Source organism: Podarcis vaucheri (assembly GCF_965113315.1).
Source record: "Podarcis vaucheri genome assembly, chromosome: 2".
NCBI lineage: Eukaryota > Metazoa > Chordata > Lepidosauria > Squamata > Lacertidae > Podarcis > Podarcis vaucheri.
In genome coordinates, this window is record NC_138760.1 from 55961457 (window position 1) to 55989440 (window position 27984).

At 42.4% G+C, this 27984-nt stretch overlaps 1 protein-coding gene across 4 annotated transcripts in view; it reads left to right on the plus strand.

The window, feature by feature from the left end:
• SH3PXD2B (SH3 and PX domains 2B) overlaps positions 1 to 27984 on the plus strand; it is a 108864-nt gene that overhangs the window by 7350 nt on the left and 73530 nt on the right. For all 4 annotated transcript variants that reach the window (XM_082213022.1, XM_082213023.1, XM_082213020.1 and 1 more), the window contains exon 2: positions 14047 to 14127. Coding sequence is in view for 2 of the 4 variants with exons in the window: in XM_082213020.1 (XP_082069146.1) it covers positions 14047 to 14127 (81 nt within the window). In the remaining 2 variants the exon portion in view is untranslated. The remainder of the gene's footprint in view (positions 1 to 14046; positions 14128 to 27984) is intronic.

Here is a 27984-nt window from a genome sequence, read left to right on the forward strand (position 1 = left end):
TCCCCAGATATTGTGGGATTACAGCCGTTCATTTTCCTCACATGCTGGGACAGATCTGCTGCCCTTGATACAGCTGCTTTGCTGGGATTTCGCACGGGCATCTTCTCCCTGCGTGTTGTTTTTTTTTTGGGGGGGGGGCCGTTGGCTGCAGCTCCCTAGCTAGCAGAGAGGCGATGGGGTCGCCTCCCCGCAGCCGCTTCTGTGCAGTCTCTTCCATTCCCTCCTGGATCCACTGTGAGTGCATGTTGTAGCTGGAATAGTCTGTCTGTGCACACACTGCAACTTCCTAGCAAGCCAGGCAGGAAGTTCTTGCCGCCTGGCTCTTTCTTTTCTTTCACCAGCGTTGACATTACAAAGGCAGGATTGTGCATGTTGACCAGCCCGTCACTTTAAATCTCTGGCCAGTGCTCTGGACGGGTCCCATCGTGGGATGGGCAGGCATAAGTCTCCCTTGGCGTTTGCTTTTAATGGTTTGCTTGGAAATTTAAACTGCTGGAGGGGATCTGGAGAGCAGCTGCTCTCCTGGCAGAGAAATCTACATGGGTTTCTTCTTTCTCAGAAAGGAAAGTAGTGGCTTTCCTGCCAGATTTGTGTTCAGCAGCCTAGAAGTGCATCTGTAGGGTGTGTGAGAAGTTTGCTCAGATTTCGATATACTCCAGGCAAGAAGACCTCTGGTACTCCCCGCTTTTGGGCCCCCTATGCTTTACAGGCATTGTAAGGCTGTGGGAACCTGGCTGCAATGTGTCAGAACTGTCAGATTCTGTTTGGAGTGTGTATCCATTGGGGCTGGTGACTGGCAGGTTGGGTGCTGCAGCTTGTCATTTCCACTAAACTGGGATATGCCTGCTGAATAGCAAACACCTCCCCTTCTTGCAGGGTCTGTTCTCCCACTTTTAATATCCTGCCTGTTCTGTGCTGAATCCTTAACACAAATATTTCGTGCATTATAGATTGCGAAGGAACACAGTCTCTACCCAAAGAGTTGACTGGCAACTCTGTTAAAGAATCTATGGCAATGTTTAATTCATTCACAACACACACACACACACATATTAGGAGCCGGAGGGGTGAGACTGTGCAAATAGAGAGAGCAGAGATGGAAGGTTGTGCTTCACATATGGGAACCTGATTGTTTCTGAGAATAATGAAAAAGGGAGTTAAGTTAGGAGGCAGCCAGGAGGATGCAGAGGAGAACAAGGAGTGAATGGTAGCATAGGATGAAACATGAGTAGAAAATGCAGGTCTTTTAATTCCATATCCTCTTATACTGTACAAATTGGTGCAGCAGTCGTTCACTATACCTACCTCTAATGGTGTAATGATCCCCCCCACCCTTTTGTGATAAAAAGCTATGATACTGTGATAGTTTTATTTTCATATATTTATACTGTTCTCAGCAACAATTGTCACTAGTATAGGCTTTGTTTTAGAATGTCATAACAATCTGACCTTTTATTTTATTGCATTTATATCCCACTTTTCTCCAAAGGAGCTTAAGGTGGTGTACAGGGTTCCCCATTTTTATCACCACAATGTAACTGTGAGTTAGGCTAGGCAGAGAGAGATGGACTTGGCAGAGGCCATTGAGAAAGAATTTGAACCTGGTCTCTGAGCTCCAACTTTGTTCTCTCCAGATGTTGTTTGACTCCCAATTCCCATTAGTGCTAGCCAGCACAGCCAGTAGTCAGGAGTGATGGGGATTTACAGTCCAAAAACCTTTGGAGGGCACCAGGTTGGGGAGGGCTGCTCTAACCACTGCACCACAGCGACAATCTGCCAAATTTTCATAGTGGAGAAGGCTACACAAGGAAGCCGGTGGGGAGAGGAAGATAAACAAAGGAAACAAGTAGTGGGGATGATCTATAGTACAATCCTATGCCAATAAACTCTATTGTGTCCAGTAGAGCTTAAAGGTACCCCTGCCCGTACGGGCCAGTTGTGTCCGACTCTAGGGTTGTGCGCCCATCTCACTCTAGAGGCCGGGGGCCAGCGCTGTCTGGAGACACTTCCGGGTCACGTGGCCAGCGTGACGAAGCTGCTCTGGCGAGCCTGCACCAGCACCGCACACGGAAACGCCGTTTACCTTCCCGCTAGAAAGCGGTACCTATTTATCTACTTGCACTTTAGGGGTGCTTTCAAACTGCCAGGTGGGCAGGAGCTGGGACCGCAGACGGGAGCTCACCCCGCCGCGGGGATTCGAACCGCCGACCATGCGATTGGCAAGCCCTAGGCGCTGAAGATTTACCCACAGCGCCACCCGCGGCCCCGTCCAGTAGAGCTTACTCCTTGTTAAATATGTTTAGGATTTCAGCCAAAATGCAGTTGCAGACATGTGCTTTAGAACTGGCTGCAGATGGAGATGAGATTCTACTTACTTAAACATATTAATTATAATTAATTAATTAGATTTATATACCACCCTTCCTCGCACGATCTCAAGGCGGTTCACAGAATAAAAATACAAGGCATAAACACCAGTAAATAATTAAAACAAAAACAACAAAGCAATACCCCCTTCCACAAACACATTTAAAAGCCTCTTCTACTAGATTGCTGCTGCTTTTTATAATGCTTGCTTTTTAAAATACCTTGCTTATAACATGACATTACCTTATGTATCTTATTAGACTGGGGCAGAGTTAGGTCTTGCTTTTACTCTTCACTATGGATAATTTCTTTTTTTTCTTAAAACTGAATGCTGCCTTTGCACCAAATGATGCTATAGTGCTGGCCACATTCATCCTTTGAAATACATTCCTGAGTTGACTGGAATAGGTTTTTTTAATCTTTGGAAGGATCTGCCAGTGACTACAGATAGAGATGCTCTTAGCTGTGTTCTAGTTCTGTCTGGGACATCATAGTATGGAGGAAATGCATAATCAAAGGGGGAAAAGATGGTAGGCTCTTACACATAAGAGAAAAAGTGAGTCGTTTGGGAAAAGACAATCCTTTAAATCAGAAGGAAAATCAACAATAAATTGTTGCCTGTAATGAAGGATAGGCGAAGTGAATCAGTTTGGTATAGCTCTTGAGTTCAGATAGACTTAAGATTTGATTATCATACCCCAGAGGTTTTCAGCCTTTTTGAGTCCACGGCTCCCTTAACCAATTACATTCTTTCTGTGGCACCCCTGTGGGGCTCAGGAGCCCAGTTGTGTCACCCCTTGCCTGCAGAGCTGACAGCCTCTCTCCCTTTTTTGAACACCCTCCCTTGTGGAGTGTTCCCTCAGCCTCTTCCCTCCCCTTTCCTTGGGAGTCCTTGGGGCAGCTCCCTTGTCTCTGAGCTGACCCCCCGCCCCAAAGAGAGGTGTCTCCCAGAGGCACCATTCACCTACAGAGCTTATGGCCTGGGCTGCTGCAACAAACAGCTGTGCAAGCCTTTGGGAGGCAGAGACAAGAGAGGGCATCAGAGCAGGGAGGGAAGGAAAGGGATGGAGGCCAGTGTTGCCCACGGCACCCCTGACCATCATTCAAGGCACCCCAGGGTGCCACAGCACACTGGTTGAAAAACACTGTCATACCCTAACGACCTGTTGTTGTTTAAATGAGGCAGTCCTGCTTTCTAGCTGACTGTAGGGTTGGGCGGTTGTTTGTATCTTGGTCAATTCAAATGCCATGGTTGCTACTGCAGAAACCAGCTCTGTAATTTGCACTCCCTCTTTCCTTTGAGTAGATTAATTCCTTGGTCCCCTTTCCCAGCTCAGAAGGTGGAGGAGGTGGAGGAGGAAAAGGGGCTTGTACCCAACCTCCCAGTAAGATGCGGTGTGAGGTCTGGAACTTGTGTTGCAGTCCCTTATGGGAGTAAGCCCCAGTGAGCACAATGGGACTCCTGTGCGAAAATGCACCGGATTGTTCTTAAGGGTAAGGTCCTGACAACCAATCTTCGCTTGACTACCAAGGCCCAAACCAAATTTGTGGGTCTCCACTGAGTGCATTTGCATACATCTTACTTGTGCAACCTTCATACTGGGATTGTGTGTTATGAAAAATCCACTTGCACACAAACTGCCCTCTTGGATCAGACCATCTAGTCAAGCATTTGGTTTCCATCTGCTTACCAGATGCCTCAGCATGGTTAATTGTGATTTTAGATTTTAGAAGCAAATATTCAGATGGGAAATACACTTCATGCTAGCCAATGTGTGTTCTCAAACAACACTTGTGATGGGAAAATTGGGGTGGGAATAGGAATTCTTCCCTGTAAATTTCTTCCTCACTTTTTTTTTAATTATGAAAAAAACTTAATCAGTGTTGATTCCAATTGGGCAGCACTGTTGGGGGGGGGCAATGTACTAAAAGTGTGTGTGGGGAGAGAGAGAACCATTTGCAGAGGAGAACTGATGAACACGGAAAGGGTTAAGCATCTTTCTGTGCTGGTTCTCACCTGCAAATACCCCCCCCTTATTAGTATTATAAGGCAAATAAGGATAATAATGATATGGTGGCTCTAGAGCCTATATTTATTTTATAGCATGTAGATCCGTCCAAAGATTTCTGCTGGCCATATATATCCAATGAGTTCCTTCAGACAAGTTCAGCTCTTTGACTGCATACCTGGGACTGTTTGCACGAGCAAGAATATATTGTGTGAACTAGGTCTGAGGCTCATTGTTATTTACACAGATCTTTTTTTCTGTCTTGCCCTTCCTCCAGTTATTTATGATGGAAAAAATACTGACTTCTCCCTTTTGGAGTAGCATGAAAATGGTTGGTGATGTCATAATTCCTCTTCAAATTACAGTACTGCTCTAAGTGAAGGATTAAAGGCTGCCTTCCCTCTTGGCAAACGTGAGCCTTCCACTTCTTCCAGCAATGGAAAATATCCACCACAAATATGTTTGCTCTCATTTGATTCCTTAGATGATTCTTTAGCAGTTAAAAGTTTTTAGCCCTTGAAAAGAGAATGAACTTGTGATTCTGTAATTCAGCTCTGACAACCTTTGCAGGAATATCTTGTGTTGTGGTTGATTTGAAATTGGCTGCTGCTGACCTTTACACACCAAGACTAGACCTTTGTTCTTTATCTTCTACCTGAGCTAGGAGTCTTTCACCCTATTTTTAAATGTTCTCATATGCTTTCCCCTCGTCCCAGTGGATGAAAATACAGGATGAGATTTCCTTTGGAATCCATAGTTTTTCAGCTTGCCATGTATTTCCATCTTTTGAAGGGCAGGTGTGAAAATAAAGGGCAATTTTAGGAGTCTTCTTTTGTCTCTGGAATCCTATGGTGTTTTGTTTCTGAGAAACCTTCACACCCACACCCACCCCACACACATTTAAATTGATGTGATTATACCATCTACCTGCAGATAGAAGACATCTCCAAACATATTCTTATCTAAGAGGCTTTGTGAATTAAGAGGTCACCTGCAATGAGATCTTCCTACTTTGGTACATGCACTGCTTCTTCACTGGTGACATTCCAGTGATTCCAGAGCACAAGTACCCCACTCCAACAATAGTTGTGGAAAAATAATTAGAATTGTTCAGAGAAAGCTTGGAATGGGAAAGAATCGCAAGGCCATTCTCCCCCCCCCCCCCATTTGATCATGGACAGTTGTACATGCATACAGTGACCACATGAAGAATGGTAGACCAGTTTGTATACATAGGCAGCCTGCAACCATCTCTGTGCCCAGGTGCTAAAAAAAGTACAGTTGGACAATGTAGTTGCGCTAAACTTTCAGCCATGAAGCTCACCGTGTGGCCATTGCCAGGCACACTGCCTCTCAGCCTAAACTACCACACTGGGGAGTTGCTTGGCTAAAAAGTGGACAAATGGTGTAAGCTGCTGCCTTCAATTCGTTGGAGGAATAAATGTATTTTGAAGTAAATCATGTTTCTGTTTCTGAAACCCTGTGAACTAGATTAACGTTGAAGTGAAAGAGAACAGTGTTTGCCCTTGAATCTGTACATAAGAACAAGACAGATTCCCAAAGACAGTTAATTATATACACTCCAAACCTATTTTTACACAATAAGTGGAGAGGCTGAGTCATCTTGCTGTTGGCTACCTACAAGGCTCTTTCTGTGAGGTTGGAGCCAACCGTAAATAGGCCTGTTAGGCCTTCTCAACTACTTTGAGCACAGACCTGCCTTTCTCTTCCCTGAAGGCAGTTTCTTAGTATTCATGAGTTTGGAAAACTCCCTACTTTCAGAGTGTCATAGTCTGACCTAGAAATGACCTGTGCATTTCCCCACCCCCAGACAGACAGACAGTTGCACTTAACTATGGAAAGTTGTATTTTCAGCTGTGGGGCAATAATGTGGAGACTGGTTCTCTGAGAAAAGGCTGAGGAAAGTGTGGCCTTGAGTAACTTTTGGTACTCATTTATTGAGTGCTTGGAAGATCTGATGTTTGAGAATCTGCTTCTGTCCTCATTTATCTCTGTGGCGGCTGTAACAGAGAACAGAGTTGCATGTAACTTTTGTTTCTTCCTCCTCCCCACATCCCCTCAGCTTTGGAGAAACCTGCTTCAGATGAACTTGTTGCATCTAGTTAGTGGAGTTACGATATCAAATCTGTGTTTCAAAATGAACTTAACCTTTTCTCTCATCTCATGGTTGATGAATGGGTCAACACCTGTTTGGGCAATGGGTCAGCTTTGTGTTTAGGGATCTGAACTTTTGCCTTGGGTTGCCTAACAGTCTGAAGACAGATATTGATTGAGTCTGGGAGGAGTGTAAGTGTGGAGGAGGAGGAGGAGGAGGAGGAGGGCAAAAGTGAACTATTTAGTACAGGTGTGGGAAGCCTTTGGTCTTCTAGATGTTGTCAAATGACAACTCTTATAATCCCTGGCCATTGGCCATGCTTGCCAGCGCTGATGGCAGTTGTAGTTTAGAAACATCTGGAGAGCCAAAGGTTCCCCACTCCTGAATTAGTACCATGGCTCCAACTGATCTAGATTAATCCCTGGATTTCTCAGTGGCAACCTCAAAAAGTGGAGCGTTGCACCTCTTTGCAGTGTGCATGCAACTGCTGAGACTTGAAGGGAAAGGCTGTGTGTTAAGAGTACAAGGCCTGTTACCCTATGTCTGTGCCCTTAATCCTCTCAAACACAGTAAATAAAGCACAAGACACTTTCGTCTTTACAGAAATATCTGTAAGCTGGTTCCTTTTCTATAGGAACCCTTACCTGGGGCCAGGGTTCAGGAATACAATTAAAAGAAGTATAGATACCACAACATACTGCTCCACAACTTACAAAATGGAGGTGCTAATCTGGCTCTGAATTTAGAGATGAGCTAGGAGCCGGTGTGAAGTGACATATGTTGGTGTGGTTGGACTAGAAGATTGGCAATGCTAGACTTCCAGTATTCTTGGGAATTGTTAAGAACATTTTTCTCTTCTACAGCTGACAAAGGGTTACATCTTTTTGTAGCTGTTAACAGTTTTTCTTCTAATAATGCTAGCAAGTAGATGAATGCATTGGAAATAAGCTCTTGATGGATGTCTTAGTAATGGAGTTTGCTAGTGATGCCAGACCAGTAATGAATGATGGATGAGAAAAGTAAGTGATTGAAATCTTTATTTTTAAAATATGAGGACAGATAAAGCGCTCCTTTTGTAAGATTATGCATGCACTGCTCCAAGCTGCAGCTTTTTAGTTGGGGGCAGTGACTGGTCAGCACAACATTGCTGATTCTATTACATTGAAATATATTGGTATTTCCTGCAACGTACAACCAAACCACTGCACTGTATGAATTACAAGTGGCTGGACTCGTGTGTTAGCACTCATCTGAAGGCATATTGGCTCATGAATTGGTGCATGTGCAGAAATTGCTGATATGATATCCCCTTTTGTTTAGGTTGATGACTGTAAGGTGAGTTGAAGATACCCCCCAATAGGTGCTTTGTAATGTCGACTTTGGGTGATTTAGGCAGTTGTTCAGTGCTGAGCCGTGCCAAGAATCGGATTTGGTAGTATAGGAAGGTATGAGATGTGGCCTGGTGCCTTATCTAACAGTACTGGCATTGTGCAAACTTACATCTGGTCCTGAAACATGCCACAAAGCTGCTACCATGAAAATTCGGAAATGTGAGTACAGATGGAGCATTACTCTTCTGGCTTTCCTATCTCTAAATAGGCAGAAAATGGAGGGGTTGTCCTCCAAATGAAACATGGGATCCCTGATCCACGATTTCCATGGCTTGCCCTGCATTTATCCCCCAGTCACTGATAAAGTCAAATTTTATTTTCTAAATCCACTTGTGCACACTTAAAATGTACTTGTTTTGCAGGATGTGGTTGCCAATAAACTGAAAGTATTTGAAGAAGAAAACAATACCCCCTCAATGTAAACTTTGGTTAGACTCTGGTCCTGTTGGACTCCTGTGGTGTGTCTTCCTCTTACCGCCTGGTTTGTCTCAAGGCCACCAGCTCTGCTCTTGCTAAAAGGTTCTGGCACTTGGTTCCCCTGTTGATAATGCTAAGTGATGCCACATCTGATGAACTTGGTAAATTCCCCCTGACTTCTGGTGTAAGTTCATATTGAAAGAATCATGTGGCTTCAAGAGTGGAAATGGGGGTTGTGACTTGCTGGGTTTTATTTCTCCCTATTCAGTTGCTTTGAGGGTCCCCCCCCCCCCTCTGACAGCTCTGTTACAGTTGGACAGATACCATTTGCATTTCTCTAGCAGCTTGTCACTCTTGGCAGTTTTCCTTTTGGCTATTTTTCCCCAGTCCCATTTCCTTCAATATGTGGTTGCTACAGCTAGTGAAGGGACATGGAAGATTGGGAGGGAATTGTATTATATAGATGAGATCATACAAGGAGGTATCTGTGAGGAACAATATTCTTTTGAGCCAGGACTTATCACCCAGAAGGATATTTTCCTTCTCCATATGCAGCAAGGTTTTAATTAGTTGGGGGTTAAGCTTGACGATACAAAGACTTCTTAAAACCCAACTTGGTTAAATGCCCATCATGTTTTAAATGTTTGTAATATAATGCATAGGCATATTTTATATATAAAACCACAAATTAAACACATAATTAGCAAGAGACAGCACCTCCCATCTATGTTGGAGATCAATCCTAGTAGCATTTTATGTTGTTGAAAGTGACCCCCCCCCTTGAAATATACATGGAGAACGTACCACATTTTGATTTTCATATTATTCACATAAGGCACCAGTGTAAGAGCTGGGCCTCCAAGTGCCAGGCAGATTCTTAGGGGAGCAGTTTCTGAGGTAATGTGGTCCCAAGCTATTTAGGGCACAGGTGGGTAGAGTTCAGATTGGTAGGATCTACTTTGCTTTTTACTAGATTCAAGAGATAAAGAATGATGAGCCCAGGACTTTCTTTTGAAGACTAGAACTTCCACGCACAAAATCCAGCCCTGTTTATTTCCTCCCCAATTTTTCAGCGACATAATTGGTGGTGGTGGTAAATTATTTTGTTCTTAGCATTGGTCAACATTTGGGAGTCAGAAACATTTGTCCATAGTGTATGAAATACATTATTATTATTATTATTATTATTATTATTACTACTACTACTACACCAACCCAAGCTCTATATAAAACTGTTTAAGAGTAGATGGTGACTGGAATCTGAAGGGCTACTTCAGATGTGTCTCCCAGGGATCACCTGTACCCAGTAAAATGCATTTGTTTAATCCATGCCTTATTGCTCCCCTCCATTTAAAGAAGCCAACTGCCATGCAACATGGGACAGGAGACTGCCCTTAAGGAAATGAGGCCCTGAAGCTCCCTTAGGCCTGTAGAACTTGTTGCCCAGTTCTTTGGATCACAGGTCAATATTTGGTAAAGCTCAGACTTAAGTTGTCCATTTGAAGAAAACTTTATGGAGTACCTTTGTTCTATTTTGACCTTTTGCTATGGTCACTTCCTCAGCATTTTCCCATCCGTATAAATGGGTGTGGGTAGAAAGGAGAATGTTTTGTGATGAGAATACTCATCTCTATGGTGGATACATGACCCAAAAAGCAGGCGGGAAATAGTTTTTACCAAATTTCCAATTCTTACTGATAAGCAAGCCCTACAAATTAGCCAGTTGATTTTTCCTTCTACCTAGAAGTCATAGGGCCAGTACGGTGATCTGAAGTTAGGACATTGGGTTTTCAACAGGGGAGCCTTCCTTTAGGTGTAATAAGAGCCCGACTGGATCAGACAAACGCCTGTCTAGTTCAGCCTTCTGTTTCCACAGTAACCAATGAAATGCTTATGGAAGCCCATAAGCAGGACATGAGTATGGTGAAATTTGTGGTGTGCAGTATATGTGTTCTTGTCATGCATTGGATGCTGCTTTGAGCAGGTTGCTAGTTACCTCATTCAGCTCCAGTGTCCCACTATGCATATGAAATTATCAGAATGGTGAGTGTGTGGGCCAATCCACGATTTCAGTGTGCATGAGTCATACTGATCACGGAATGATTAGTTAAAAGGTTGCTGGGAAAGTTCCCCTTCTTTCTTAACGTCTTCCTGGGATGTGCAAATCAGACACACAGTCCCCTTCTGCAGTATGATCAAGCATGCAGAGGCTATCTCTGGCTAATAAAGTGTTCCATTTCCTCTAGAGGACTCCCAAGATGCACTTGGTTCACCAAAAGGGCTTGCCGCAAAGCAGCCAGCATGACATCATTTAGGTCTTTGGCCCCCAGAAGTTCTGGCTCGCTAAGCATTCTATAGCATTTCAGTAATGGATCACTTTTGGCAGCCTGCCTAGAGAGGGAGAGGGAGAGAGCCTTCTACTGGGGCTGGAAAAGCCTGTATATCTTTGTTGCTTTCCCTTCTTTATGCTGCCTGTATTTCAAGCCTATTCTCATGAGACTTTAATCAGATTTGTGGAAACTACTTACAGGGGACTGATTTTATTTAAAGCTCAGAGTAGTTAAACAAAACCTGGGAAAGTAAAAGATTGCAATACAATACTGGGGTGGGGGGGTGGGGGAGAGAAAAGTGTGTGTGTGAAAGAGAAATCCACATCCATCTTGCAAAAGCGATAATTTTGACTTCCTACTTGGGGTTTTCAAAATGGTATATTTGCTAGGGTTGTAAAGGACCGGGGCTAAGCTGGACCAGATCTTCAGGGGTGCTCTTTTCCTTCAAATGGGAATTGATGCATCCCTAGTGTCTCTCTCTCTCTCTCTCTCTCTCTCTCTGTGTGTGTGTGTGTGTGTGTGTGTGTGTGTGTTGCACACACAGAGACATGAAATTCAGCAATATACAGCATGGAGCATCTGGTACCTGTTACTAAGGGGAGCTTTGTATGTGATTCTGGCCATTGAAGGCAAAGAATGGAGAGCCGGAGAAGAAAAAGTTATAGAGAGGGACTTGATTACAATATGACAAATGTTAAATGTGTAGGTGCAACAGAGAAAGGAGTGGAGGAGATGGGGGTAGCCTAGGAAATAGAATGGATGCTCTCCAGAAACAGAAGGTTGTGTGTACATGGGGTGGGGGGGATGTTTCAGGGATTTGTGGAGAAGGTAGCAAAAATGGTTGAGCTGTTCTTGTAACTGAACTGGAATACCAGCCATAGAGAAGTATGTAACCAAGTGCAGTTTATAGGTACCACTTCTAAGCAGATGGTGGTCCTTCTGCACATGGGAGTCACTCCTGAATTGTTACTGCAGCTTCAGGGGGAGGAGAGCAAAAGGAAAGAATGAAATATGCTGCAGGCTCCCAGTAGAGGTTCCATTTTTGTGACCTTGTCTGAGGTGGGAGTGACCTGCATAGGTAAGCTCAACCAGTAACAAAAGCTTTGAGATGGAATAAAGTTAACATTTAATATTTATTTTCACAAAATATACAGAGAAGCTTTATCAGAGAGAAACATATTGGTATATGCTTCTGTTGGTCAGAATGCTGGTTAATAGTCCAGGATGAACTGTTGATGTTTCTTTGTTGCCATGGAGGCTAATAATTAGGAGATGGCTTCCTGATCATCAGGAACTTCCCTGTGACCATCAGGGCTTGGAGAGGCTGATTTCTTGTTAGCTCTGTGTGTGTGTGTTTGGAGAGGAGGAGAAGCTGCTGTTTGCGGTTTGGAAGAGGTGAAGAGAGGAAAGTTTCTGGCAGGAGCTAGCAGAAAGTGGGGATAGCCTTGAGGGTGGGCTGTCCATGTTTTTCTTTAGACCAGGGCTGGGGAACCTGTGGCCCTAAAGATTAGACTACAGTTCAAATCAGTCCTAGCCAACATGGCCAATGATTAGGGCTTATGGGAGTTTTAGTGCAACAGCATCTGGAGGGTTTGAGGCTGCCCATTACTGTCTTATGAATCTGTATTGCTGAGGCCCTTGCTTACTCTCAACTTATATTCTGCTTCTCTATATAAAATAAGGTGCCTTTTATAGTGTTTGTTTTAAGGCGCTCTCATCCCTGGGAAACCAAGCCTTGTGGTACTGGAACTTTTTATTTCTCAGGGATGTGAGTTCATGGTACTGTGGGGAAAACTTTGTTGCCCCAAGTCGGTCCACCCCTAAATAGCTAGCAAGGCTGGGTAAAGTGGTTTCAGATTCTTAGACACAACAAATATTGGATGCAACATGCTCTTTTTCCCAAGAGGTGAGCAAACAGAGGAAAGCAGTGACAGCAGCAGAACCCCAGGAGGAGATATGGCTGTTGTTTGGCATGGCCAACAGCCAAGACTAACAGCCTGCGATCTCTAAATATTTACCAGTTTTCCCAGGGCAGTAAATTCTGTAAGTGGGTGGGAAATTAGCTAACTCTGAAGAACATTCACAGGGAGCGTATTCCTGATGCTTTTAATCCCTGTCCGCTCTGTGCTGCCATTGCACTTGGGCCTTTGGGATTGTAGTGTTGGTGATAAATTTACTTAAGTCTGTGTGCAGGAACTGGAAGCCAAATTTAGATGATAATGAAGCGAGGCGTGCTCTTGTCCCTTTCCAAAGACTCAAATTTGTGGCTACAGACAATGTGTATGAAGGATATCAAACTGCTAGTCATAGATATTGATTAAAGCAACCACTTAGAAATGGGAATGATTAAGCGGTATAGAAATGTGTTAAACAGGCAAACAAACAGTTGTGAAACAATGTCAGATACATTAATTTTGCCCATGTGAGGGTTCTTCATTGTGGGGCTTCATTTACCTTGAGCATCCATTAGGAAGATCAAACCAAAATGTTTCCCAGCAGCACAACCCTGAAGGTTCCAGGGCAGCATGGATAAAGCGTTCACCCCACCCCACCCTATAGCAGTGATTGTACAGTACTGCCTGCAGTTGCTGCTGAGCACCAATTTTTTAAAAACTCAGTCCACAGTGAAGCCAGTAAGTGTTCCCCTAGCTGTTACAGATGTTATCACATAGCTGGCTCTTACTTGTTCTATTGCATCATTATACAGCCAAACTGGAAGCCCTGTTTACACAATTGTGTGCCAACTGTGCATTGATTGTAAAGTGGGGCTGTGCCTTTCAGTTCTGTCCCTGCGAGCACATCTGTTTTCCTGGAACAAAATTGCATTGTGTGCGGTTGCCTGGAAAGAAACAAGAAACCTGCAAGGTTCTGCTTGCTTTTAGAGGGGCTCCATGCAGCTGGCACACCTGCACAGCTGGGTGGCCTGATTGTGCAGAGCAGCTTCATGCATGGAGCAGCTCATGCATTGAGTTTTCACTTACAGACTATTGTAGACAATGCACAGTTGTTTTAGGAAGCAGGGTTAAAAGTGTGGTCCTGGTCCTCAGTTAAAACACAGCAGCTGTACATGTGAGGAATGTGTGAATGACAGTTAATGCTTTCTGACCTCACTTGGGCTTCTTCTGGGTTAATTTTGAAAATCACAGCTATGGGGATTACAGATAAATCTTTAAAAAGGGCAAGAAAGGTGAGTAAAAAGGACTTTCGTTAAAGCAGCCCCTTTCAATCCAAAAAAGGTTTGCATATAAATGATGCAAAGAAACCACCCCCAGCTACTGCCCTTTCTGAATAGCTGTCCAGACAATGATTATTTTCTAAGGATTAATTAAAGTATCTCTTTAATGGACTATGGAAGCATCGTACCAGCATTTTGATGTGATCCGAGTTCCCTAAAGTGTCTTTCTTCTTCCCCACAGGTATACATTATTAAAGTCACCTGGTCCAATGGCGCCACTGAAGCAATTTACCGACGGTACAGCAAGTTCTTTGACCTGCAGGTAAGATTATTGCTGTGTTTTTGCCGTATTCTGGGGTTCCTGTTCTGGAGGGCTATAACCTATTATCTGACTTATGTTTGGGATGGCACAGAGTATTTTGGTCAGGTGACAGTTTTACACTTTTACATAACAGCTGCCCTGAATGGAGTATGAAGTCCTGTGGCTGGTTCGTCTCCTATGGTTTTCCATGCTTATTGGAAGCGCCAGCGTTAATGATGATCCATGTCACACCTTTCCTTCTTTCTGAGAACCACCCTCTTGGTTCCAGACATGCTGGAGCAGGATAGTATCATAGAATTGTAGAGTTGTAGGGGGACCCCAGGGGTCATCAAGTCCAACCCCCTGCAATTCAGGAATCTCAGTTTAAGCATCCATGATGGCTATCCAACCTCTGCTGGAAAACCTCCAAGGAAGGAGAGTCTACAACCTCCCGAGTACAGAAGAGGGCGAGCTTGGGGGTTGGGGGGGACATGTTCCCAAATGCAAGGAGGCTGCCAGATAACTAAAGTTAAGATCTTCCTCTTCAGAAATGCTTTTTAAAGACATGTTTTGATGTTCACTGCAGATATTGGACTTCAAAGTTTTACTGGAACCGGGTTATGTTTTATTGCTCCTGTTTCCTTTTTGTGTGTTTGAGTTTTATTTTTGACTGCTGCCTTTATTGGAGGTTTTACTTGGTATTATGGATTGATTTTAATGTTGCCAGCTGCTTTGAAATTCAGTTTGGCCAAAAAGGAGATTAGACGTGTAGGAAATAAATGAGAGAAGCAGCAGCAAAAAGCTACTTCACAACTTTGCCAGAGTTGCTCTGGGTCTTCCATGCTCAGCATGTGAATGTGGCCTTTAAAACTGCAACTGCTTCGTTGCGGAGGAGACCTTGCTTTCTCTGAAGCGTCATATAAACCCTAAGTTAAGCCCAAGTGCTTCTCGACTTGAGTTACATGGGTTGGGCATAAGATTCACGTGCAAGGTCACAACTGATGCATTTTGGCCTGCTCTTGAGGAAACCTAGATGTAGTCTGGATTCCCTCAGTCTTTCCTTCGTGCGTTCCATGGGCCTTCTGTGTCCAGTAGAGTCACTTGTATCTAACAGTTAAGACAAGGATGGAGCTGTGTTTGATAAACAAGGAAGGTGGCTAGTAGACTTTGCCCCACTTGCCATGCAAGTAACACAAACCATTTGCTGTGAAGGTGTGGTGGATCTGTACAATTGGGCAAAGGCTCACTTGTTTATTTTATCAGGATTTATCTTATTTTAATCCCTTGCGTGTTAGATTTTGACTTGAAAGTTCGCCCCATTTGTCTTCAAGCTCCGGTTTAAATCACATTTCTAAAAGTTGCAAGATGCTCATGTCTTCATAATGTATATGTGAATTTTGTCTTTTTCCTACATGCCTTAAAGTAGCTTTCAGTAAAAAAAAAAGGGGGGAGCCAGTTGTTTGGAAAGTGTTAGTTTTCATACCCACTACTGCTTCAGATGTTGCTTTGCTGCCTTAAATGATTGTAGAATGAGGAATTAATTTTTTCCAAAATTGTGTTGAATTGGTGATGCTTTATTTCTGGTGCTTCAGAGTTTGGATATTAGCTTAATAGTGTCTAAATGTCTAGCATGCTGAATTAGGGTGTTTGTTGATACCAAATGTTTCAGGCCGTAGTGTGATGTGGTTACTTGGCACATGCAGAGTGTGTGTTTGGGTCCATCGTTTTAAGTGACATTTCATTTAGCTCCTGCTCATTGTGAATGGAATCCGTTTCTGGTAAACTGGTGGTCACAAAGTTTTTGTGAGTCTGGTGCGTCTAGTATCCAGTGGTTAGGATTCCTATTTTGATACAAGCCCCTTCATTCAGCTCCTTTCTCCAGTTTCTCAGTGAACAATGACCCTAATGAATTATTTTGCCAGTAATGCACACCATGGAATGTAGAAAGAGAATTAATTCATTGCACAGCATTATTGGCAGCATAATGCATTGCAGGTTTCTGGAAAGAGAATACATTATATTACAGAGTTTTCTTGTTTTTCTGCAGCACAAATGTGATACCCAGTTTCAATTTTAATGCATAACTTTCTCTCTCTCTCTCTCTCCTACTTTTGCCCAGTGGTTTTGTTATTTTCATATGTAATAAGTTAATTTTTGAGGAGGGTGGTTCGGATGCTGCTAAGGGTAGACAAAACCACGATGGAGGGTAGGGCTGGCCGATATCAGCATTGTGGTATATCACCAGCACAATCTGTCAACAAATATCTGGCGATATACCACAATGTTGAAAAACCAAGCTGCATTGGCCTCAGCCTGCAAGGCACCCGGTGAAATTGCCGCAGGTCTCACCGCGGGAGCTGAGGCGGTTTCACCCCAGTGCCTAGCAGGCTGGGACAACACAGCTTGTTTGTACGGCTCAGCTGGGGCATGGGAGGGCTCCCAATCCTTAGCTGAGCCATTCCCAGTGTTCCCCCTGCTTGCGTGGAAGCCAGTGCCAGGCTGGAAGATCCTTTAACTGCTCAGCTGAGGGGAATGGCAACCGCACATTCCTCAGCTGAGCAGTTTAAAGATGCAGAGGGAAGAACAAGCTGTATTGGCGCCTCGCAGTATGAGGGCAGAGTGGGATGGTGGCTTCGCTTAGCGATATATCGCTGGTGAAACCGCCACTGCTCCTGAGTCGCTCTGCTAGTAACGCTCGCTGGGGGAAGTCACTAGCAGAGGGACTCAGGAGCTGTGGCGGTTTCACCAGTGATATACCTCTGAGTGAAGCCAACATTGCGGTCTGCTCCTCATACTGGTCCTGGGCGATTTATTGATATATCGCCTAGGCCTCATGGAAGGTCTGATTTGATCTGAAAGTTGGTGGCAAAAGCCATGCAGAATATTCCTATCTAGTTCTGGACATAAGATGAAGCGTGTGTTTTCCAAAGGGAGATGAGCCAAGGACACTAGCTGTGCTTTATGAGCCAGAACACAAACTCGGCTGCATAGACGAGAGGAAAATCCCAAGTGAGCACCTGTTAAAATTGCTTCCATAGCCTCGTGATCTGAATCTGGGCATTATAGCAAGTCCCAAACCTAAGGACTGGTTTCTTGATCGAGTGCCTTGCAACAACTTTTTTTTTCACCTGGAGTCTGCAAAGGTGGTTTACAAAATTGATTAAATACAATTGTTCAGAGGCTAAAAATCTATTGGATCACTCAAGTTCCTTTGAGACTGGGTGGAGGAGAGAAGGTGTACTTGCAAGATCTCAGCTTGGGAAGGTTCTTCATCAGCCATTTATTTTTGTTTACCTATAGTAATAGAACAGATAAGTGCTGCAATTGTTATCTGTGGTTTCTTCATTATGTTTGCTGTACTGTAATATGAATGGACCACCAGCAGTTACATCACAGAGAGCACTTTCAGATCACTTAAACACAATTAAGTTTCAAAGGACTTGACTCATATGCATTAGAGAGGTATAGAGGCTAGTGTGTTAGACTAGGCATCAGGAGACCATGTTCAAATCCTCAATTATCATGTTACAGGTAGGTAGCCATGTTGGTCTGCCGTAGTCGAAACAAAAAAAATAAATCCTTCCAGTAGCCACCTTAGAGACTAAGTTTGTTATTGGTATGAGCTTTCGTGTGTATGCACACTGCTTCAGATACACTGAAACAGAAGTCACCAGACCCTTATATTTATTGAGAGGATGGGGAGGGGTATCAGTATTACTCAGAAGGGTGGTTCGAATGGGTGATTGGCTGATAGGTGTGGTAAACTGTTGACGACTGTTAACGACTGCAATTGGTCTTACAGGAAAAAGCAAGGGGTGAGATGGCTAAAAATCATGTATAATGAGATAAGAATCCAATGTCTTTATTCAGACCAGGTCTTTTCTTTCCATGGTTTTAAGGTTGGTAATAAGTTGCAATTCAGCAACTTCTCTTTCCAGTCTATTTCTGAAATTCTTTTGTAATAAGACAGTTACTTTGAGATCTTGTATAGAATGTCCTGGGAGATTGAAGTGTGGTGTAGTGGTTAAGAGCGGTGGACTCGTAATCTGGTTCGCGTCTCCGCTCCTCCACATGCAGCTGCTGGGTGACCTTGGGCTAGTCACACTTCTCTGAAGTCTCTCAGCCCCACTCACCTCACAGAGTGTTTGTTGTGCGGGAGGAAGGGAAAGGAGAATGTTAGCCGCTTTGAGAATCCTTCAGGGAGTGTTAAAGCGGGATATCAATTACAAACCACCTCCTCCTCCTCCTCCTCCTCCTCCTCCTCTTCTTCTGGTTTCTCTGCCTTGTGATTCTTGATGTCACTTACCATGCTCACTGCGTGACTTTGATCTAGTCACTATCTCTCAGCCTAACTTACCTCACATGGTTGTTCTTGTTGAAACAAAATGGGGTGGGGCAATGAATGCTGCTTTGCGGTCACTGAAGACTTGATAAGTACCTGAGATTGTAATCAGTGGCCTGAATGGAATGAACTTGCTGAATTGTACTCTAATTCCAATGGAAATCAAAATCATTTTTTTATGATACTTGTACTTTCATGAATCCTGTTTGCTTTGTATTTGCTCTTTTGGTTTCTGGCCTCTTTCTCCTTTTCACCCCCCCCCCCAAATTTCATACTGCCTTATACTAGTGAGCCATAATTTTTTGTTTTAGAAAAAAAATATCTGGATCAACGTGTTACAAACTTGATATTCTCTCCTAGATTGTTTCAGATGGAGGAATGGTTCTCATAGAACAGACCTTTTTCCTATTAGCTCATGTTGTGCTGTGCCAGGCGATACGATGTACGTGTCACCACCCTGGAAGCAAAGTGCTTTTGCCGTCAAAATGGGGTTGGGCATTCAATGTGCCAAAGTTATTTTGGCCACTGATCCATTTGGCAGATATGGTGGAAACATTATACATGGCATGAGAATAAATTGTAATGTGCACCAAGAGGCTGCCTCCCATTATGCTGAAGGTTTCCTTTGGTCATTCACCCACAAGCTGAATTAGTTCACTGCTTTGTTGCGGGTGGGATTTTCATTTTTTTGAAAAAGGATAACCATAATGGACGTAGGTCTAGAGTATAGCATTTAATTTAATTCCATCTTCTTCACCTGCAGCTAAAAATTGATTAGAGAGCTCACTTGCCCCCCATTTAGAGCTGCCAGCTGTATGTCCTGTCTACCATAACTGCTACTAAATTTGGGAGTGCAGGTGGGGAACAGTGATCTGATTCATAGTGGCTTTTCTTTTCCTTACTTGTATGAATTAGGGTGGTGGGATTGTTTCGTATTCTTACCTTCTTGTCCACACCTTGAGTTACATCCTAACAAGTAATCCATATTTCGTGTGAGACTGTATAGACATGCCCTAACAGCTTAATGTTACTTGTATATTATTCACTACAGCCATTGCTGTTGGTATACCACCTGAAATAACTAGAGGAAGGCCCCATAATTGATCCTTCTCTCTTTGACTGTAGGCGTGCGTCACTTCCAATGACCATAGTATTGACACTGGGGTGGGATGCAGTGAGATGTCTCTGCCTATCCTTATCTCTCGGTCTGTTTCCACCCATTGGGAAGGTTTATGAGCACAACTCACCTTTTTCTCATCTGTTTATACTGCCCCTCAGTATAAATGCCAGGGATGATTTCCAGCAGTGTCTGCCTGTTTGTGGAACAGATTTACCCCACACTGTCCCCTTTTTATCCTCCCGCCTGCCCCCACAGTGCCCTCACATACCAAAAACCTGCTCTGGAGAGTTGGGTGAAGCCTCCAGAGCAGATGTGGGGGTCAAAACACTAAGCTTACCTCCCAACACAGCAGCAGCAGGACTAGGGGAGCAGTAAAACAGCCACGAATGTCTTTCTGGGAACCGGCATTCTTGCTTGTTTATGGTAACCATAGTTTGGCTATGAGGCCCCTGTGACCTCATTGTTGTCAGCATATAAACAAAATAATATAGCACACCCCCCCCATGACAAAACAATAAAAAACCCTTCACACTGGATCTCTTGTAGACTCGACACTTGCTATTCTAGCCTAGGAGTTTACTGTTATCATTTTGAAACAATAACTCAAATGCTTGATAGTCTTCAATACTAATTATTTAAGAAGTCATTACAAAAAAAATCCCTTTGCAGCAGGGATATTATCTTGTGGTACTGCTAGCAGTACCTGTTCCTCATTTATAAATGCTGTTTTGTTACTTATTTATTCAGATTTTAAGAGGATGCATAATGCTTAAAGGCAGGAGTGAAGTAGATGAACCCCAATATTAGTAATTTACTTCCCAGTATGGTAGCAGTGCAAGTTCTATAAAGCAGGCAATCTTCTAAATAAGAAATCTTAAAGGGGCAGGGGGAATAGTCATAAATATGCTTATTCCAGTCACTTTGGAGCTGCAGTATCTTAGAAATATTTCCCCTGAATTCTCCCTAATACATAATAATGATGTATTACACTCTAGTTGAAAGCTGGCTCCTTGGTCTTGATCCATTAATAGCTTTCCTGCATTGGCAGCTAGCAGAGAGCTCATTCTACCAAATGCTCTGGTGCCAAAGCAGGCCAGCCAGGTTTGGAATTGGCTTAAACAGACAGACACACTAACTATCTGCTGCTTGTATATACTGCTGTGAATGGTATCCCATCTGATTCTTACTTTTGGAAATTTATTTGAGAAATACCTCCATAAAAAACTGCCAGGCTGCTAAAGCAGCACTAAGCAATTTGCACATAAGAGAAACACATCAAAAGTACATAGCTTTGGGGAAATTCTTTTTAAATCCAAGATCATAACAGCTCCATTACTACTACTCAATTTACTACTACCTAAACTGAAGATTTAAAAGAAGCAGAGATCCAGCTTTCAACACATTACTGGGCATGGATTGTCTGTGTTTGTGTAAAATGTGTGGTGGGCAGTGCTTTTCCCCCCAGGGGGTACTCAAGGGTACACAGTACAGTACTGGCACCTCTTTGTTTTTGTTGTTAAGGTAAGTGCCACGCTTCTGTAACAATTTCATGGTGAGCACTGGAACTTATTTTCCCAGAAAAAAAGCACTGGTGGTGGACATGATGGTGGTGGTGGGGAATATAGAGTTGTTGCCAACCAAGTCTTACTCAAAGTAGGCCCACTGAATATCTACAACCCGTAGCCTTAGTCACGGGTACCCTTTTTGCATTCATAACAACATAAGCTTCAAAACCTTTTACATGTGAAAGCAGGTTCCTGTTCAGAAAACGGGAACACGTTGTTGTATAATTGCACCAGCATTTGTAGGGCAACTGTTTGGAAGAGGGAGAGCAGTTCAGTGGGCATGGGCATGTATTATTTGTGAAAAGACAGCTGAACCCTAGGGGTTCCCAAACCTTGAGCCCAAACCATTTGGAGAGGTAGGCTCAAAATGATCAAGTTTATTGCCTTGGTTGGAGATAAATCAGTAGCAAAACACTTAGCTCGTGGGCAGGACTCCAGAGCCCTAACATCTGCAGCAGCATCTTCCAAATGCTGGTGTGGACTACCTGTTTGGACAATCCCACACAAAAACAAGTCTCTGCATCTTTTTAATGCTAACACGTCAGGGAGAAGTCTAGGTTAGGAGGTTCGTCCCTTGTTTTTGTATGTAGATATTTTTTTTTATGTGGACAGAAGTAAAAAAGTGCAATTTCCAAGTGCAAGGAAGCCCATATTCACGAAAATTCTGAATATGTAGTTTTGGTTCCCAATTGTCCTTTAAAAGAAAATACACCATAATCTCTCTCTCTGTATGTGACTTCATTGACGAAGTAGTCTTTTGTGAACATATCCAAGAGAAGGCGGTCGGTGTCTGTCTGTTTGTTTCCCAATTCTGAGAGTGACGTGGTGGAAGCTCACCATCACCTAAGGTGGGTGTTCAGTGGAAAAATACTTATTTTGAAACACATGTGCTGTGAACCTGAAGATAGGGCAACTTTTAAAAAATTAGGCTTTTGGCTTTCAAGAGTGAGATAGTATTTCCTCTCCTCCCTCACTCTCTGGGGGAGTGATGTATGATATATTTGCATATAGAAGCTCTTCACATCTACACTGCTACAGTAAAATTTAATTGTCCCTCCCTGGTTCTTAGTTGAAGAAGCCTGAAGTGTGAGCTAATGTTCTAAAACCCCACAGCCACTTAATTAAAAACTACAGCAAAGAAGTCCAGCTAGTCTACTGCTAGTGGAGTCTGGCAGCAAAAACCTGTCTCATGTTCTATAGTTGCTGTCTCAGACCATGATAAGAGACACCAATATCACATCATCCCTTACCTACTGGAGGTCCATTAACCATGGGCAGGGATTGGCTGGGTTTGGAGGTGTGGCTTGGATTATTTGACTTAATTTCCAAAGAGTCTGTCTCTCTTCTCACCACAGTCTGGTTCAAAACCTGTGGCTGAACCATATGCTGCTATGCTACAATTTGTGCTTGAGGGTGGCTACCTAGTTGTATTCTAAATGCCACTTGCAAAAGGGACTATGGTTTTAAAAATGAACCTGAGATTCTCGCTGACTTTATTGACTAATCAGATCAATTATCCTTCTCAAAAACTAAGCAGAGTAAACAAAACAGGCTAGAGGTACTGAAATGAAAACAAAATGCAAGGAAGAGAAACTACCGTATTTTTTGCACCATAACACTCACTTTTTTCCTCCTAAAAAGTAAGGGGAAATGCCTGTGCGTGTTATGGAGGGAATGCCTACGGGTGGCATGCCTACGGATTTTCCTCCTCTAAAAACTACGTGCGTGTTATGGTCAGGTGCGTGTTATAGAGCGAAAAATACGGTACTTATCAAACATAACAAAGCACAAAACAAAACAGTACACACAACCGAAACTACTTTTTGTTATATGTAACTTTGCATTCTCTTAAGCAAATATTTTCAGAATAATGTGTCAAAGAAGAAAATGGTCAATAATCTTAAACACAAATTACAGAAATAGCAATGGCAAGCTAAAAAGATTTGCTTAAGTTTTTAAAAGGTGCCAAGTTATTCACACCCTTTTTTTAAATGTAGCACCAGCCATGTTTATTGTTTTATTTGATATAATGGTCTTTTATATTTGTCAATTTTGTTCAGTTCCAAAACACGGTGCGTTACATTAAACATTAACATTACTGGGAATTAGTTTCTTCTTCTTTTCATGCCTTATCCTTATCAGCTGTCAAATGAAAGGTTTGATTTATTTTTGGCCCTGTGCACATGTGTGAATTGTGACCTGTTGAAACAAGTACCATTAAATCTAAGTAATAAAATCACATAGGAGTTATTCTACAGCACTTATCTTAGTAGCATGCTCAGTTCTTTTGTGTGCACAGTGATGGAAGAACAATAGAAGTAGCTGCTGCATTTCATTTTCTTAGCTCACCTGTTCTGTAAGAGTAAATAGCACAGAGATACTTACTACAGTTGTTTCAAGGGAATGTGCAATAAAAAACTTTTTAAATGATCTCAGTGGGTATATTAAGCATGGGAACCTTGGAAGGAAGTGATCGTGTCCTCCCTGGTTTAATGATTCAGAGGCAAGGGAAATCTGAGTGTAGTTGGACATGCACTCTTTACTTCTTAAAGGCTGATTTCAAAAAGCTTAAGGAGGTGCTGGGTGAGATCACATGGTCAGAAATATTCAAAGAGAAGGGAATCCAAGGTAGATGGGAGTTTTTTAAAGGTGACATATTGAAGGCAAAATGCAGACTATTCCAACAAGGAAGAGTATGGGTGGACTCTAAAGAATCAGTGTGGCTTCATTAAAAAATCCCTCTCTTTTTTGGAGGTTTTTAAGCAGAGGTTGGATGGCCATCTGTCATGTACAATCTAGTTGAGATTACTACATTGCAGGGGGTTGGACTAGATGACCCGCAGCGTCCCTTCCAACTCTACAATTCTATGATTCAGTGTCTAAATAAAAGGAGTATAAATATCTCTCTGTAGCTCCCATGACATGTCTGATGACTGGATCTGTATGGAGTGAAAAATGTGAGGCTTTCAGGGAAATTATTAATTGCCTTATGCACTCTGCAGTGCTCATTTTTTGCTGATCCTAGCAACCCATTTATTCTGTGCACTAATGCCAGAATTGGAGTTTTGTGTGGTGTGTCATGTGGGTACAGCGCTGTGCCAAGAACTTGAAAGAAGGAAAAAGACACACAGCTTTTGTTAGGCAAGGAATTACTGTTAGTGAAATCCGTTATACCATACCCAAACGGGAATCTTTAACCAATTAATGGGCCTTTTTGGTAAAAGTTTAAAGTTGTATGTTTGGTGCACCTAAGGGAATTACTCTGAATGTTTGAAGATCACTAGAAATGTGTAACCTGTTCACAGTGGAAGCTAATACTATTATATTTACACAAATATTACAAAATATTTGAGATGAGCAATATTCTCCCTGTATTTTTTCTTAGCATGGCAGACCATTGGAGTGTGTAAAATCAAACTAAGGCTTCCCTGTGAAGGGGTGTGTTTATGCACATGCATGCATGTGTACACTCTGATGTTTGCAAGTGAAAAGAACCTGTGGTTGACTGAATGCTAGGGCAACAAAGCAAAGCTCTTGTCTTTTCTCTGTGAAGTGTGAGTAGCTACTATGGCCTAAGAGCCAGGGAATGTTGTGAGACCTTACACAGAAAGGTGGTTTTTTTCTGAATACAGTTCCTTTACAAAGCGGATAATCTAAAAGAAATAGACTGTAACAGAGAATACCTTTTGCTAACAAGCTCCTATAATGTTGTAGATTGATCTACACTAAGCTAATGGAGGGGATGCAGAGGGGAAACCTCTCTCTCTCTCTCTCTCTCTCTCTCTCACTCACTCACACATACACAAACTCTCACTCTCACACTCTTACACTCTCACTCTCACTCTCTCTCTGTCCTGTGGCAGAACAGAAAACCTGAAATTGTACTTCAAGTTTGATGTGATGAACAAATACACACATGCACAGTTGTATCACCGTTTTCCAAGTAGCATGCAATACTGTAATATATAGTGCTTGCTAAGCCTCTGCTAAATCGAAAACAGCACTTTTAACATTTGGTCTTCACCTTGATTCCAGGGAAACCCAGTCCATTTAAAACTGGAAACTAGATCCCATTTTGTCTTATCTGGGGAGTTGTGTATTATTCCAGTAGCCTTCCTTTTGCATCCTTCTCATGGGCTTAGCACTGATGAGCCTTAGATTGCAGAATCTGGTTACTGCACATGCTTAATCATATCTCTTCCTTGGGTACTTCGACCCGCCAGCAGTGTGGGCTTGCCTGCTTTTCTTTGGTTTATTCAAGTTTGTGCAAATGATGGCCTCCTCTGAGATACAACCTTGCACTGACTGAGAATCTTTTAAGAAATATGGGGACACCGTATTGTACATGATGCTTCTGATTCATGCGTTCCAGTGACTTGGTAGTATGGGGGCAGCTAAATAAACATGTTGGAGAAAGGAAAACATGATGAGTTTCCATCAAATTGGTTCCAGCAAGCTGCCCTTCCCATTTCTAGAACTGCATCAAGTCTTTTACACTATTGCTTAAGTGTACAAATTTAATTCTCAGGCACAAGAATGCTGTGGTTCTTAGGAAGATGCACGAGATCATATTAATAATCTGCATATTGGAATTGCTTGAAATATATACAAGTTAAATGCTGCTAATTTACTAGGCTTGAATTAGAAGATTTATATGCGCACAGCGTTTTTAAAGCTCTGTAACTTGGAAATCCTTTTCATCACTAGCAGTTAATGGCAGTGGCTGTAATACTGTGATCTATGGGATGCTTATTTGACAACTAATAGTGTTTGTATTCTACCGTTAGTAACAGAGCATGATACTTTTTGTGCTACCTGTTGATGCCAAAGGTAATAACTGTCTTTTACTGAGGCCATAGATCAAGGGGAAAGAAATTAGAGAAAACATAGAGCTTTGTTCCTCTCCACAGGCTCAGTTTGAATTCCTGTGGCTTATTACACACTTTGAAATGTTTTCATAGGTATCTGCTCTGGATCATTTTCAAATACGTTGCTGATCCTGTAGTTGCCATTCCACTTTATTTAAACTACTGTAGAATGAAGATAATTAAAGAGGAATGGGGGGAGTTAGTTGCCAAAGGGAGAAAGGGTCCTCTTTTGTCCCAGAGTAAACACTTGGTTGCCAGGTGCCTTCTGCTTCTTCAGGAGTTGGTTGAAATGAAGCAGTGGCAGCACTGGTTTAAAGGGCCAAGGTTCAGCATCTAATTCCACTTCTGACCCCAATTCCTGGGTAAAATGTGGAGTTTGCTTAGGACACTAGGCTCCATGAAATGAGAGGGTAGCACTGATGAATGTAAAGGGTGCTACTGACTACAATATACACACTGACTCTCCCCTCTTTGTTCCTGAACTTCAGCACGTTTATCTTCTTCTCCTTGCTGTTGTATTCAAAAGTTGTTAAGTTTCCTGACGATAAAATGAAGCTTGCAAGGTGGGGGCTATGATGTGAGGGGCAAAGCTATGGTACTTTTGGCCTTAGCCGAACATCCATGATCAGTTTTTATGTTGGGTTAATATGGAACATCACGATGTGATCCCTTTTTGTTTTTCATACGATAGAATAACTTTTCGTGGTATAAGTGTAATTTTGTTGGACATCTTGAGCATGTAAATGGTAGAACGGGATATAAATTTAAAAAATGCATGATTAAGTGTGCTAGCTGAATCCATGGCCAGTATCAGTTAGGAAGAATAGACAGCTTACTGATATTCTCCTGTTTTTCAACCATCCCTTTTATTTTATCTTTCCTACAATTTTTGGATTCATACCGTGATTTGTTTCCCATGACCCTTGCATGTTCAAAAGATTTGCTGCTGCATGGAGTAATCTTCGATCCAGCATCTGCCTGCTTGGCTAGTTAAGGATTTTGGCAGAGAGCCTCCATGAGGAACCAAAGGTGTGTGACAGAGCGGAGTCTTTGTGGTTTAAGCCGAGAATGGCTGAACTGTTGGCCTGCTTAGCTAGGCACTTTTTCCTTTTCTTTTTCCTTAACCCACCTTTTCGGCAAAACAAAGTTCAGATTGTGACAGTTCTGACCACCCACCCAGGTGGGTGCTAGACTGATGAAAAAGCTGTTACTTCTGTAAAAGTACAGAAGTACTTATTATCTTTTGCTGGGGGGAAAAAGTGGGAAGTAACAATTTGCTCTAGAGATTATGTTCTCTGTCTCTTCCTGGATGACTAATTTAACTGTCAAAGCTCAAATACCCACTGAGCAAAATATTGAAAATAAGCAGCACCCAAGATTCTTTCTGATGGTTTTGATCAGTCCGAGAATGGGGGAATTTACTATTCAAAAATAAGGATGGATTAAAACTGAGACCATTTGATCAAATTAAAGATAAACTGGGGGGATGGCTACAATATCATCAGATTAATGAATTGTATAAACTTGATAAGAAAAATGGTTTTGCAACTGAAAAATCAAAATTGGAAACGGAATTGATAGATACAAATGTTAAAAATCTCTCTAAAATGTATAATTTATTGTTGGAATGGCATACAAAGGATGAACAAGTTAAATCTGTTATGATTGATTGAGCAAGAGATGTGGGTCACAATATAATGATGGAAGATTGGGAGAGGTTATGGAAGAAAGGGGTTAAGTTCATGGCATGTACTGTATTAAAAGAAAATATTATGAAAATGATGCATAGATGGTACCTAACCCCGTTGAAACTAGCAAAAATCTACCACACTAATGATAACTTATGTTGGAAATGTAAAGAGAAAGAAGGCACTTTTTTCATATGTGGTGGACGTGTCCCAAGGTGAAAGACTTCTGGGAAAAGATTTATAATGAATTTTAAAAAATGTTGAAAAATCTATTTATTAAGAAACCAGAAGCCTT